Source organism: Vespula vulgaris, chromosome 8 (genome assembly GCF_905475345.1).
Source record: "Vespula vulgaris chromosome 8, iyVesVulg1.1, whole genome shotgun sequence".
Classification (NCBI taxonomy): Eukaryota; Metazoa; Arthropoda; class Insecta; order Hymenoptera; family Vespidae; genus Vespula; species Vespula vulgaris.
In genome coordinates, this window is record NC_066593.1 from 3,017,274 (window position 1) to 3,033,409 (window position 16,136).

General features: G+C 37.0%; 1 protein-coding gene across 9 annotated transcripts in view; it reads left to right on the top strand.

Annotated features, from left to right (window-relative positions):
- LOC127065699 (neurexin-1) overlaps positions 1–16,136 on the top strand; it is a 287,672-nt gene that overhangs the window by 46,581 nt on the left and 224,955 nt on the right. For 8 of the 9 annotated variants that reach the window (XM_050998442.1, XM_050998444.1, XM_050998441.1 and 5 more), the window contains exon 1: positions 1–1,183. This exon is cut by the window's left edge. The exons of the other annotated variant lie outside the window; for it this stretch is intronic. In XM_050998442.1, the coding sequence (XP_050854399.1) occupies positions 557–1,183 (627 nt within the window). In that variant the 5' untranslated portion in view covers positions 1–556. The remainder of the gene's footprint in view (positions 1,184–16,136) is intronic. 9 annotated transcript variants of the gene reach the window in all.

Consider the following 16,136-nt stretch of genomic DNA (forward strand, 5'->3'; position numbering starts at 1 on the left):
TAATCGTTAATACCCGAGAAAGTCATTCGTCTTTCACATCGAAATCTAACATATCGTAGATTTGTTAAAAAGAAAAAGAAAAAAAAAATAGAAAAAAGAAAACAGGGAGAAAGAAAAAAATCGTTGTTCAGTCAGGACGACGAGCACGTTGTTCAGTGACGGCCGTCATATCGTATTTTCCCTCGCTTTTTCTCCCCGGAGCCCTTTCTCTCTGCGTCCACCTTCTCTCTTTGACTGACGCCCACGCACGCATACCGAAGAGAGCGTGCGCGCGTGCGTGATCACGTGCGACTGCAGCCAATGCGCGCACTTTCTAGCAACAAAGAGCTACGGGAAGCCGGTGGACAGTAAACAAGAGGAACGTAAAGCAATTTCGTCGATGTATCCTTTTAGAACCGAGATGAAAAGTATTTAATAACGATCGAGAGAGAGATAGAGAGAGAGAGAAAGGGAGAGAGACAGCAAGGTACAAAACAGGATTACTTCTTCTTTCGAAAAGAAGTAACGATAACTTAGAAATTTTCGATTCTTCGAGAAAGGACAGAAACCGACGAGAATGTACACGAAGTATTGGATGATGAGGGCAAACGCAGCGGCGTTGGCCCTGATATTAATGACCCTTTTAATGTTTGGGCAGGCAGCATTGTCTTTCGTTTTGGATGGCTCGTCGACTAGTTACGCACAGTTCCGAAAGTGGAACGCCGCGTTAAACGGTAGCTTAGAATTCGAGTTCAAAACCGAACAGGGCAATGGTTTGTTACTTTATACGGATGACGGTGGTACTTACGATTTCTTTGAAGTCAAACTAGTAGAAAGCGCGTTACGACTTAGATACAACCTCGGTGGAGGCGCGCAGATCGTCACCGTGGGCCACGACCTCGGTGACGGTCACTGGCACAAGGTACAGATAAGCAGATCCAACGAGAATACAACGTTGACGGTCGACGGTGTCAGCGCTGTTTCAACTTCGCGCGGCAAGGAGTTCGAATTTGGAAAGTTGTCCGGTAACTCGGACGTTTACGTCGGTGGTATGCCCGGTTGGTACAACAGCAAGCTTACCCTGTTAGCTCTGCCGAGTGTCATCTTTGAACCAAGATTCAATGGATTCATCAGAAATCTCGTCTATACTGATGCCGAGAGTTCGGTACCAAGGAGACAGGAAATGAAGAGCCATGACGCCAAGGTAAACAAGTAGACATATCGATCCGATCGATCTATCGAAGTTTCGTAAAGGTTTCCATATATACATATACATGAATACATGAATACATACATATGTATATATGTATGTATGTATGTATGTATGTATGTATATATGTATGTATGTACGTACGATTATAACTGTATAAAAACATTTATCCTACAGATGAAAAGTCGAAAATCGAGACAAGATCTAAATTCTATTTTTATCTTTATCCTCTCTGATTTATATTTGTGTGTCGACCCTTTTAATATACTCCTACATATATTTTCGCCCACGCACTACATTTTTACGTGATCATGATACTTTCATCTTGCGTACTATGACAAGTAACGTCGGTGACACTGCGTGCGCGCGCTCGTTCTCACCCTCGTGCGATTTACGACTTTCTCTCTCTTTCTCTCTTTTTATCCTCCCTCGACGAGAAACGTTTTTCCTACGTATCGTCACGCTTCGCAACCTTGACATACTTTTTAACTTTCCCGCAAAGCACGTTCTCACCCTAAGCGGAGACCATTTACCGTTTTGTTCTGCGATAATGCATCCTTGCTTTTCTTGTAATGCTTGAAAAATGCACTACTTTTGTTATAACAATACGACTACTCGTGTACATACGTAAAACAGAGAGAAAGGGAGAGAGAAAAAGAGAGAGAAAGAAAGAAAGAAAGGAAGAAAGAGAGAGAGAATATTTAGTAAAATAGGGTTCTAGTCTCCGTCTAGAATTGAAATCGGTATTTAGAACGACGGTATTTGGTTAAGGCCTATATTAACACATATATATAAAAACACACACACACACACATGTCTCTGTCCGTTCCACTTTCGAGAACGAAAACGATTCCTTTCACGATGACAAATCTTCCTCTATCTTGCTCGCACTCCCGCAACGTTGTCCGCGCATAAGCTACAGATTAAACGACGATGATAACGTCGTGAGCGAGTTAGTTATATCGTTGGGAGGCTAACGTTTCTCTAACGGTGCCACGGATGCTTTCTGACGGATATTCTCGATTTGTCTCCTTATCTAACAAGCTCGCGCGTTTACGCTGCGTTCTCTTGCAATTCGTAGACCTAATGCGAACGGAGCGCATAGAATAATTCTATATGATTTTCGTTGGCCATAGAAACGAATAAATTTCCACGAAGTCGATTATTAATAGGATAGGAGACAGGGAAAGAGCGAGGAGAGAGTATTTTTCAGTTTTTGTTTTTCAAAATTCTCGCCAGACACTTTTGCGAGAGCTCGTTTATAAAATGTATTTTATTCATTTTTATTTATATGTTTTCTTTATTTTCTTTTCTTTTTTTTTTTGTTATTCTTTCTATTTTTTTCAAGCGCAGACATTTAAATATGTACATTTAAATTTCTTAAAATGTTTAAAAAAATATATATATATAAAGCGGGTTTATACTTATACTATATTACGTAAATTTTGTTCCTTTACATTATATATTACACAGATACGTATATAATTCATTTACAAAGAAAGGAGAGACCCCGCGAGCAGCAGCTCACTGTGCTTTTCTCACAGAATAGTTAGAAAATTATGAAGAGTCTCTCTACAGCGTGACTTTTACGTATGTATGTGTGTATGTGCGCGCGTGTGTACGTTCGCCTGTACCCGAGTCACACACACACACATATACATAAAGTTAATATAATTATAATTATTTAGAGAAATTTAAATGCGCTTTATCTACACATGTGAGCATTTTATTTAATTGGCCTTTGAGTTCTTTTTCTTTCTTTTTTTCCTTTTTTCTTTTCCCCTAATATTTCCAAAAGAAAATAATTAGAACGTCAGCGTCTGCTTTTGATCGGAAGTTAGCGCGTAAAGAAAGTAAGGAAGGGGAGAGGCTAGCTCGGGAAGGCAAGATTACAGAAAATAACTTTCTCCTTTGTACCTCTTAGAACTCTTGGCGAAGCGAAGAAATTACTTTATCGGTGGGACGAGTTTACATTTGGAAAGTTTCCCTGAAAGTTCATTTGGATCAAGCACGCTTGTACTACACTGTCCGATACACACTTTTTTTCTAATTAATCGCATTAAATCGGCGAAACGTTTAATCGTACATTTTTCTCTCGTTTTTTTTCCATCTTTTTCGTACTTTTCTTTTTTTTTCCTCTCTTTTTCTTTACCTCGGCGAGAAAACACGTTGGAAGGTGGCGGAATCAATTTAAAAAAGTTGTGCGAGTGAAACGAACGAATTCGATTGGAGATCGACGAAGGGGGAGGGGGGAGTGTAAAAAGGGTGCTTCTGGATGTTCCGAACGGGAACGATAATCATCGGTAATAGAATCGAGTTGGCTCGCGTATTCTGATGTAGAAATGACCGTTACTGATTGCCAGACATTAACATCATTGTTCCATCGTTATTCCTGTAATGTACTTAGAGCACGAAAATGTACGGCCATTGGTTATAACGGCGGTGGCAGTAGTAACACCACCACTAACACTACTACCACCACCATAACCACTACTAAAGCAAGGGACTCGAGTCATGGCTGTTCGAGCGAATAAACGTTACCTAGACTGTTGGTGTACCAGCGGAGATACATAATGACGATAAAAAATGAACAGTTACATATGTATATGCGTACGAAACGCGTGTGCACTCCTCATTAACATCGTTCACTCGTTATTATCTCTACTATACGATATACGTGCAAATATGTGTATATAACTAGCACCTAGAAAGGGTAGCTGGTTGGATGAATTTTTTCTTTTCTTTTTTTTTCTCTCATTTTTTTTTCTGCACTAATCACGTTATCGATGCACGTTTCAGTAAATCGTGATTTTCTATGCATACGGTTAATATCATAGGGAGAGAGAGAGAGAGAGAGAGAGAGAGAGAGAGAGAGAGAGAGAGAGAGAGAGAGAGAGAGAGTCAACCTCGTTCAAATATTCTCACGTAAGCTTGGAGGTTGTAAAGAAGGCAATGAACTGCTGCACTGTTGTTACAGTATTATCGACTGTTTTACAGTCACGTGTAACGAACGACTCTTTGATTTTTCTATCTTTCATTTTATAATCGATACCTATATTACGCGCGGTTTTGCGATATTAAAAAACAAGTTTTGTGAATAAAAAAAAAAAATATATATATATATATAGAATAACAAGGGGAAGAGAGAAAGAGAAAAGAGAGAAAACATTTTAATGATGTTTCCCAAAGTTTGTTCCGTCGAATGTAAATATCGAAGTGGAATCTATCTATGCGCGCCTTCAAACGCGAGTCCTATCGGAACGTTGGATTAATATTTACGTAGGACGATTCTAAAAATTATTCGTACGCAATCACTTTACGTTTCGATATACGTTTTATTGCCGTGACGATTTATCAATGTTTTTTAAAAAAAATTTCCAAGCATGGGCGCGTCCGGCGGACACAACACTGCAAATCTCCTCACAATTTCGTGGCGTACGTTCTTTTTTCTTTTTTTTTTTTTTATTTTTTTTCTTTCTTTTTTTTTGTTTTTTGAGGGGGCGGGGGGCGGGGGCGGAGGGAGGAGGAGAAAAAAGTAAAAATAATAAAAACAAAAGGAAAGAAAAAGAATGAAAATTGTGCCGTTTCAAAGAATTCCCGTATAATTTCGTGGACTACTATAATAATCTGCAGGATTGCACGAACGAAAGAAAACTTAATTTACGACTTTCCGTCGAGGATTTTTTTTCTGTGAGCATGCAACGGAAAGTTCATAATTATATGTATGCATATATATATATATATATATATATATATATATATATATATATATATATATATTCATTACAGTGCTTTTATATTTGATATAATTTATTTTTGTCCAGCTTGAATTCTTTTTCATCTATTAAAATTGGCACGATTTATTAATGCGATATTTTGTGAACGATAACACGTAATACAGACAGACAAAAGCACGCACACATGTTTACGAATATATATATATATATACCACATGAAACATTTTTGAAAGCTTCGTGCGGAAAGTCAAAGAAAAAAAAAAAGACGGAAAAGAGTAAGGGTGAAACAAGGGAAGGGTTTCTTTTTCGTCAAGCCTCTGAGTGCAAAGCACGCATTGCGTGTTACGTTCGTGCGTGAAATCGGCCGATAAGAGAGCGCGTCTACAGCGATCTGTACTTCAATACACAGAGATGTTTTTCGTGTGGAAAAAGGCGAGTCACTTCTCTCTCTCTCTCTCTCTCTCTCTCTCTCTTTCTCCCGTTTTTCTCCCTTTCTCCCTTTCTCCCTATCTCTTTTTCTATGAATTAAGCGCTTTTTTTTGTTCCTATTTTATCTCCACGACCACCTATTGTCGTTTGTCCCATTTAATCTCAAATTGAATATAGAAACAAAGCAGCTTTCGTTTTAGGATCATATGCAGAGAAAATAGTCGTAAATATATATGTGTATATGTATGTGTATGTACGTACGTACGTATCGAGTTTCTATAAAACTTCCTATATGTTTTATTAAGAGGAGTTTAAATATATTCGATCGAGACGTGCGATTTCGAAAACCTAACGTTATCTAATATTTAACTAAATTTATGTATATATATCCTGTCTCTTTTTGATACAAGTAAAACGAGACAGATGTAGGTGTAGATAATTGAATTCTTGGTTTACTTATTCCAATCTGTTTGTTATTTTATTATATGCGAAGAGATATATATATATATATACATATATATACATATATATATATACACACACACATATATCTGGAATCGTATCGATAGAAAGTAAGGATTTGTATTTTTTTCATCGAATTTATCGTTTAACAAAAAATTAATATGAAAATAATAATAATAATAATGTCTGCCTCGTGTTTGGTCAAAAGCAACAAAAAGAAGTCAGAGAAGTAGAGATAGATTCTTTTTTCTGCTTCTTTTGCTTTTCTTTTTTACTACGTAATAAGAGATAATTTCCTTTCTCTTGGCGCTTTATAAACGTTACGAACTTTTTTAAAGGATTTCTCTCTCTCTCTCTCTCTCTCTCTCTCTCTCTCTCTCTCTCTCTCTCTCTCTCTCTTTTTCTCGAAAGCTCGTTATCACGTCGCTCCGGGACGCAAATAAAAAAGATGAAGATTAGAAAGGACGGTAATTCGTGTTCTTACGTTATCGAAAGATCAAATAAATGCATCTTCCGACTCGTTGAACGTTCGTAACGTGCATCGCGTAAACGAGAAACTCTTTTCGTTAAGATAATTCAATTTGATCTTTCCCTTTTTCTTTCTTTTTTATTTTTTTTTACGATTTTCACGTCATTCATACACGACTCTTCGTCGACGGGCCCGGACATCGCACTGTTGCCTGACCTCGAGTATCCTTTAAATGGACACGTGGATAGCCATCCTTGCAATAACCAACGGTGTTCCCTTGGGACTGAAACTGCTTTTTAATTAAAAAAATTCACCGAATGAAATTGCGATTCGAAACTATCTCTCACGAGCGACGTCGATTTTCTTTTTCTTCGTTTATGAAAAGGGCTGTGAAGAAGAATAAAGAAAAGAAGAGAAAAGAAAATATAAATAAATAAATTAATGGTAGAAGGAAAAAGGGAAAGAAAATATTTCCTTTCGGATCGTTTGGATGAAACACGATGGATACGACGTGTTAGGAAATCGTAATGTATTTATGATGTACGATATACTTACATTTTGAACCACACAAATGAGGCCACAACAAAATTGTATTCGAATTATTTCAATATTCTAGTTCGGCCCACGATGTTCTTCGAATTTCTACGAACGATATCCCAGTTTTGGTTTTCTTCTTTCTTCTGTCTTTTTTTTTTCCTTTCATTTTGGAGAACACTAGACATGACAAAACGCATTAAGTCGGAGCTTACTGGAGCTATCTGTTTTTCTTTTCTTTTTTTTTTCGTCTGTTTTTTTCGGTGTATTTTTCTTTCTGTTTTTCTTTTTTTTTTTTTAATTTTTTTTTTTTACGACGTCTATGATTTAGTCGAGCAGTCTCGCGAGCTTACCCCACAATCCACCTACCGTTTATCGTTTCTACGGGAACGTACGTACAAGAACGAGAGTTTAAGTTCCACGGTCGTTACGCGAGATCGCAAACTCGCCGAGCGTAACGGCTATATGTGAACGTTAAGCCGGTAGTATATTATTTTATCACCGGGAGTCGACGTAAAAATCGTAACGGGGGCAAATTGCAAAAACTAGCAGAAGAGTTCCGTGTTTTCTTAGTTCGTGAGAGTATAACAACTCTGGTTTCGATCAAGGATAACCTTTGTCGAGTTTCTTATGGGAAAAGTGATATGTGTGTGTGTAGGTAGGTAGTATCTATAATATCGTTTGAACGCATTTATCGTTTGACGCACGATATCTTAACTATAACGAAGAAAAGTATAATTAATTTAAACGGGACGAATATTCGATTATTGGCGTTTACCGTGGAGAACTTGAGCATGAATTCAAAAGCACAGATATAATTGATTTATAACTATACTTTCCGTGAGAAAATTGTCCTGCGTTAAGCTTCGTAATTCCCTCGAGGTAAATCTTTTGTCCCTTGGTATAGATCCATATTATACATAGGTATGTATTTATACGTACGATACGTATATACACACACACACATATACGTACATATGTAGGTACTTACATACACCCTGAAAACTACTCTCATAAGATAAGGATAGGGAGCTTCCATCATTAGCAAACGTAATTCCATGCCGATGCAATTACAAGTGGGACAACCGTGTGTACGCGGTGAAGTAACTGCAGCGCCGTTGCAACCATCGACACGGTTTTGCATTCCCCTACTCTCAACTTTTGCACCCTACCAACAACACCTCGACCGAACGGTTCACCGACATATATTCGTGCTTTAATGCAAGCCACGGCTATAAAGCGTTACGATTTACATTACCCTCCGAGTTCGTGAGACCCAAGGTGTTCTGTGAAGTAGTTATGGTAATGACACTTTGCTGGAAAATATTTATCCGTAAATATTACTTACTGTTTTAATAACAAACGTGATAATTATTATCGTAGTATAGGTACTAAGTATATATATTTTGAATTATTACGATGGTATCTGCATAATGAAATGACGTTGATATAAATTTGACTTTCAAACTTTATGTAATAGGTATTATTGAAAAGCAGATATTATATATATTTATTTATGATTATTGTAGTAGTATGGTATAGTAAAAGAAAGACGATTTAAATCTGATTTAAGTTTTCAAATGTATCATACATATTATGTAATGAATATATTGCAGTAGGTATTTCAATATATACATATATGTATTTATAATTATCACAACAGTATATACAATATATAGTCGGAGAGTAACGATTTAAACTTGATATCAATTTTCTTAACTTGCAAACTGTATCGTTATAATTATAGATTATACCTATTATTTAATGGGTATATTGAAGTAGATATTACTACAAATATATCTACATACATACATACATACATACATACATATATATATATGTGTGTATATATTTATAATTATGATAACGGCATATAGAGCACATAGTCGGACAGATATTAACTCGATACAAGTTTTCTTAACTTATAAACCGTATCATTATAATTATAGATTGTAATAGAACGTATCGATTCAAGGTTACCGTCGGACGATCGGTCAACATGTGTGATAATTTATCGATAACCCTCGCAGCGGTGACCATGCGACATAAATTTCCATAGGCGCTGTAGTCGTATCGTAGGCAAACCCATTGGACGCTCGTTTAATTGATTTTACGGGCCGTTATTTCGGTGGTAGGTGAAACTTGTAAAGTTTTACTCGCGTTGCATTACGCTCTACTCGTATAATAAATTAAAATCGAGCGATCTCGCAGTTTGCGATCTCTCGGAGTTTGTTGCAGTGTCGAAGGGTATCGGGAGGGTGTTGGTGATGGGGATGGGGTGGGAAGGGGGGTTTAAATTTTCCTACCATTTGATAATAACAACAACGGGATTCGAATAAAATCGCATAGGATTATTAGCGTTACAGTGATTAACGATAACGCGTTAACGATAAACCGTATATAGACTATAAACATATAGATATATATTTCGATGGTGGACGAATACCATAGTCGTGTCATTATCATCTAAATTGCTTTGAAATACGATATGGCCTTTTATACGAGCTCGCAAAGTATAGTAAAGAGGATGAAATAGGCGATGGTGGGATAGAAGTGGAGGAGGAAACGGAGGAGGAGGAGGAGGAGGAGGAACGGGGAAAAACGAGAAGAGAGGTGCGTTGGATTGGGGTGAATATGGGTTGAATGGTAGGAGGGTGCAACAAGGTAAAACCGAAGGGTTTGCTTGGCGTTCCGGTGCTGGCATCTAGCGGCTAGCGTTCTAAAAATAGCTTCTTCGCGGGGACGAGCTGGTATTACTGCAAGATTTGTCGCAATAAAATTGGACGGAAGCGGCTCGCGTGGTAAGCTCGATGTAAAGCTCGGTAGAAAAGGACGATGGGTGGTAAGCGTGAAAGGGTAGGTAGACGAATTACAAGCTTTCAGGGAGAACACGGACGTTCAGAGTTTTGTCGGTGGTTCGCCGACCGGCCAGTCCGCGGTTGTAACGCAGAAGAGTGGAAACGTTTTCCGCTTCCGTTCGAATTCCCGTCATATTCCCAGGACGAAGGATTTCCGGTCTCTAATCTTCCTCTCTCTTTCTCTCTTTTTATCTCTTTCTCTTTCTCTTTCTCTTTCTTCGATCTCGCTCTTTCTAACTTGACCTGAGTCGCTTTTATGTACGATCCACCCGAGGGAGTGGTGATTTAAAACCGACTCAACAACTACGTACAGCCTACTTGTTTTCGTTTATAACAAAGTCTGCAAGATAAACGATAAAAGTGACAAAGTGTGGTTTTACGAAAGGAACACGCTTAGCTCGTTTTATATATGTATGTAACTTATTCATTTTATCGTACCCATGGTATTCCCTCCCTCCCTCCCTCCCTCTCTCTCTCTCTCTCTCTTATAAAAATATTATGTTTGAGTTCGAGCTTGAAATTGAGATTAAGGTTATTTTTATTTCACGCGCAATCGTTAAAAGATAACGTACATGGATCAAAGACCATGGTGTTGTTCGTGGAAAATTTATATAGTTTCGTGTCGGTCGCACATTTTCGCTCAAAGAGTGTAACCTTATATACATAACGATATCATATCAAATAATGATAAAATAATAATATGAGAGCGATGAAAAGGAAAGCTTAGGCAGCGGATGTGAAATAAAGGAAATAGAAAAGGAAGGTGGAAGAAGAATAAGTTATAACCATGACATAACTAGATTTCTATAATTATTTGCCGATAATTTCGCTAGATACTATTATCACTTATTACTTCTGCCCATAGTACGTTCGATCAACGGAAACGAGCACGCGACGATATTCCTGCGGGCTATTTGTCTCTCGTACGTACACGGAATGAGGAAGTCGAAATTACTAGAGCGGTAATTAATTAATTAGCGGCATTTAATGTACCGGTAATCTAATAATCGGAATAATAGTATCTAGCGAGTGGGTATAGTCCTCTAGTAATCCTGGTTGTGCCATTAAATTCGTTCGTTTTCCGTTTAAAAGTGCAACGTTTTCCCCTCCTCTTTACCCTCACCCTGTCCTCTACCCTCCTCTCCTTCCTATCCCATACCTACGAATTTCCACATTCGCTCTACCAGAATATATTTCGTGCACGATAGTACGCTAATTGTTGTGGCGCGCCTTCACCTCGTATACTATTATTATTTCGTGTCTAAGCTTTCACGTAATCTTCGTTCTAATTTCACGCGAGCTTCGGTTTACCTTTTCTATTTCATCGCGTTTCTTTCTTAACGCCGACACGTCCAATAACGACGTTAAAGTCGAGTCGAGTTGGTCAGCAAATATATGATTTCATTTCTTCGTTCGTGGACGCACTTGTGAAAATTATGTCGGTGTATTTTCGTTTCTTTTTTCTTTTCTTTCTCTCTCTCTTTTTCTTTTTTTTTTTGCATTTCCTATTTTTCCCCTCTCATACTCTTTTCTTTCTCTTTTTTAAGCACAGTAATAACGAAACCCGATACAAAACAAAAATGTTCACGTTATGATACGACCGTAATTCTAATCTTTTCTTTCTTCCCTTTTCTTTTATTTTATTTTCTTCATAAATTCTTTTTAATCGTTAAACTTATTAAAAAATAATTATAAAAATAAAAACCCAAATGTACACCCAAATGTGAGCGTTGCAAATATCGCGAGGTCACACTTCTGGTCCTTTTTTTTTGCTCTCGCTCTGTTTTTTCTTTTTTTTTGTCAAACTGAATGAAAGTCGAAAACGTTTGCGCGTTATTATTTTATATGATCTACAATTAATTCTTTTTTTTTCTCCATAATTTCAAGTTATAAAGAAATACGTGGATACCAATATACATACATACACATATATACCTATATGAATGTCATGGGATCGATCATTTCCCATCTTTTTTTTCCCTTCCAAATTATCGTCATCAATCCTATAAAATTTTGTTGTAACCAAAGATAACTATATACCTAGGTATCTAAACTAGACATAACATATATCGTTCGATCGTTCGACCGACCTTCTGCTTCCGGCAAATTGCGATCGCACGGTGCTCTACGTCATTTCCTCCTCGACAGGAGGCGTACACGGAAATGGCGTGTTCTTAGCAGGGATTTATGAACTATACCATGAACGACTTTACCGTGTCTCTCAGTGATTTCTCCTTTTCGAAGAACCTGAGGGCGGAGATAGTGAGAGGAGAGGTGTATGACGAGGGGTAGGGAGGAAGAAGGAATGGCTGAGAGATAGCTCCTTCGAGATATTTCTTCTTTTGATCGTTATATCATCGAATTTTTCGTTCTTTTCGTCTTTCGATAGAGAGGCTCGTCAAGCAGCTTGTCCTTTCACAGGACTGATGACTATGTATGTATTTACTTTTATATAGACACACATATATATATACATTTATGTGTATCTATATACATACATATATATATATATATATATATATATATATTTCCCATTAAATTTCGTAGTATCATTCTTAAATATACATGCTCGTCTTTGCATACGCCCTTTCCCGAATTATCTTCCGTGTACTTATGAATAATTCAAGCTTGTTTACTACGACGAAACTATTTGGCCTAACTCGCATCAAAGTGTTGAGAGATAGAGAGAGAGAAAGAGAGAGATAGTCGAAGCACTCGACTATAAGGTGTCAACACGACGAGAAGGCTAAAGCGAATGTAGAGAGGACAACCTTGCGAAGGATAAAGAAGTTAAAGAGAGAGAGAGAGAAAGAGAGAAAGAGAGAGACGACGACAACGACGACAACGACGACGGCGTTCGCACAACTTCTCGTACTCTCTAATCCGGCTTTGGAATATTTATGACGCGAAGAGAGGAGCGCTTCGTCCTTCTTCCCACCCCTTATCCTTCCCTGACACCTTCAACCCCTTGGTATATCGTTATATACTTTATATGTTCGCGTTAAGCGTTCGAACAAAAATTTTCCCTATAACCAGTCTCGTAGTTTTATACAAGTCTGTTTTTTTTTTCTTTTTGGTTCTTTTTCCTTTTTCTTTTTTTTTTCCTCTTGGATACCATCCGAGTGGCCGTTTTCCGAAAGAAAATGTTTATCCGAAACATGCGAATTATCGTCCATGTTTATCGCACACGATCGAGCTTTATTTACATATTTATTTTTGCCTTTTTCCTCTTTCTTTCCCTTTTTAATCTTTCTCGAAAAGATAAAACGAGGGAAAAAGATATTGCGTTATCATTCGTTTTGATAAGATCGTTCCGATATGTTCGCGAGTGTGGCATATGTTTCGTAAGGTTTCATTTTCATTCAATTTCCATTCATACTTATTTTCTTGCGTTCTTTCCTCTTCGTTCTTTTTCTTTTTTTTTTTTTTTATTTTTGTCTATCCTCATCGTTATGCGTTCTCTTTCTTATCGAGTCTCCGAACAACAGATGTTTCGTTATTTCTCTTCGTTACGTTGAAGAGAAAAACAAAAGGAAAAGGAAAAAATGGAGGAAATGAAAAGCAAAAAAAAAAAAAGAATTGTTTGGAAAATCATTTATTTTGAAGAAAGACATTTACGAATACGTTAGATATGTCCTTTCACTTTTCCACGATATTACTTAGTATTTTACTTTCTGTCTTTCTTTTTTTTTTTCTTCTTCTTTTTATTTATTTCACGCGATCTATCCTGACTTAGTGAGTTCTGGCGACGAGAGGACTCTAGTAACGAATGGCTCTAGTGATTCGATTCCCTAGAGAGATTCCATAAATTCGACAACCACGTAGCAAAGTCCACCCTTCGTCCTTTGGCTATCACTCGCGTAATCCGATACTGTGAGGGAAAGACTACGGAAGAATAAGTGAGAAAGAGATACATAGTGGAGGGTAAAACAAAAAAAGAAGAAGAAGAAAAAGAAAAGAAAATACACGGAAAAACGTCGATATAGCGAGCGACGTTCTTCTTTAGGGGTCAGCACTTTGCCATTGCAAAGAAATTTCAAGAGAGGAATCGGGAATTCGAAATCCGGAATCGAGAATCGGGAATCAGGAATCGTGAAATATCAATTGTATCGAGAAGCTCTCGGTCGATATATTTTCGTTCGACTCTTTATGAGTATTACCACACCTACTTGAAATATTTATCGAAGATATTTTTGAATTCGTATTGATTTCTTGATGCAAGAGTGAAACGAGATCGTTCTCTCTTACGATATTAATGAAATTTAAGAGAGAGCGTACCATATATATATACACACACACACACACATATATCTTCTTTGTTTGTTACTATTACTCGATTCACAAGAATGCAGCTATCTTCGTCTTGCGAATCGATCGATCCACAGGTTTCTTCTTCTAAGTGAAATAGATCAGACCCCTGGGTTTCATTTATCCGTTAGTCACGCGAGAACGAAGAGACTAATATAAGTCGTAGAAAAATCAACGCCCTACGTGAACTAATACGTGCTTAGGTATATAAGTTTAGCGAAGGAATTGATGTAGAAGAAATAACAAAGCAAAGTTGAAAGAAACTTGAAGGAATAATTGATAGTATCGAACGATAATTTGCTTTCTCAAAGAGATCTTATTTTTTTCTTGCTTCTTCTTCTCCTCCTCCCTTTCTTCTTCTTCTTCTTTTAGTCTGTCCGTTTGCGTGTGTTTCTTTTTTTCCTTTCCAGAATGGAAGATCTACGATCGTTAGAAAGAAACGACGATTCTTTATTCGTATTCCGTTTGGATCTTGAAGAAGGTTTCATCCAGGCGATGATTAAGTCGTCCCTTGAGTTTTATCCTCAAGGGGTGGCAAGAAGTTCCACTGGGAAAGCTCCGATCCGAGAGAGAGAGAGAGAGAGAGAGAAAGATAGATAGATAGATAGAGAGGGAGAGTGTGTGAGAGAGAAAGAGCTTGCACGACCCTCGTTTTCCTCGGTTTCGCCGTCGTCCGAGAGAAACGTAACCTTTATCTTCGATCGTACTTTCGCGTCGCTGCGGTCTCGTTTGCGCAAAGTCGAGGGGAATAATCGATACGTCTTCGTCTACCTTCGCCACCTGGACCTCTCTCTCTCTCTTTCTCTAGCTTTCTATCTTTCTATCTCTATCTCTCTCTTACGCATATACATTACTTCTATCACATCATCTACGAACTCCAACCTTACGATATTTAGACTTTCCTCGATTGAATTACGATAACCTTGGGTATTTTAATCAACTCGAAGAATCTCATTAGTCGTAGCACATTTATGACGATAATAATTTCGACGATAATAATTTCTTTATCATCGTACTTTCTTATCGAGAAGTTCTTTCTCCTGCTCTTTTTTTTTTCTCTTTATTCCTTCCTGTTTCCTTCTTTCTTTTACTTTTTTATGGATTTTTGGCGGATTTACCTTGCCTCTTATTTTTTCTTTTCTTTTTTCTTTCTTGCGTTTTTTTTCTTTTTTTTTTTTTCTTTTTTAACGTGTTTATTACGTCGCGAGATATCGACGTAGAAGGGTATGAAATAATGGTGTAATCGATGAAGGGTAGTAATTAATATAAGATTGGATATTTACGGGACTTAAGGTAAATTGAAAATAAAGAGGCCTAGGTATAATTTATAATGATATATCTTATATGATTATCCTACTTAATGATCATGGAATAATATTAGTTGTATTTTTTCAGCTATGTTTTTATTCATTTATTTGTGCATATAAATGTATATTGCAATAGATCTAATATAAGAAAGATATATTATCTCGAATATCACGAGACGTAAATTGTTATTCGAATGATGATTATCATTTATTCGATATTTTCAAATTAAATAGAAAATAACTCGTATCATAAATCTAAAGATATAACTAGTAATATAAATATAAATAAATAAATATATATATATATATATATATATATACATACACGTAGCTACGTTTGTGTTTGTTCGCAACGTATACGCTCGAAATGAAATTACCGATCGATACTCGATTATATATTTATATCTACATTATTAAATCTGATTTGCGATCGAAGTGTTCGAAGAGAAAATCATTTTCTCTTATCGTTCGTTAATATCGATTAAGTTCGTTAAGTCGAACTTTCAGTATTCATTCTCTTAGGAGGATCATCTTGTTTGTCATCCATTTAAGAAACTGCATGAATTTTCTCGGATTTTTTTAAGGAGATAAAGATGTATAAAAAAGATACAAAGCGGAAAAAACCATGGGTGGTTAAAAAGTATCGGCTTTTGAGCCGACGAAGATCGAAGAGAAAGGGTGTTTCGTTGTAAAGGGTTGGCGATAAAATTCGTAGGTGGTAGTGGTTTGTGGCAAAGGACAAAGAGAAGAAAAAAGAGTGTGTGTGTGAAAGAGGGAGAGAGAGACAGAGATAGAGAGAAAGGGTTGAGTTTAAGTTAAAGTCACCTTCGTTCTTCAAAGTCA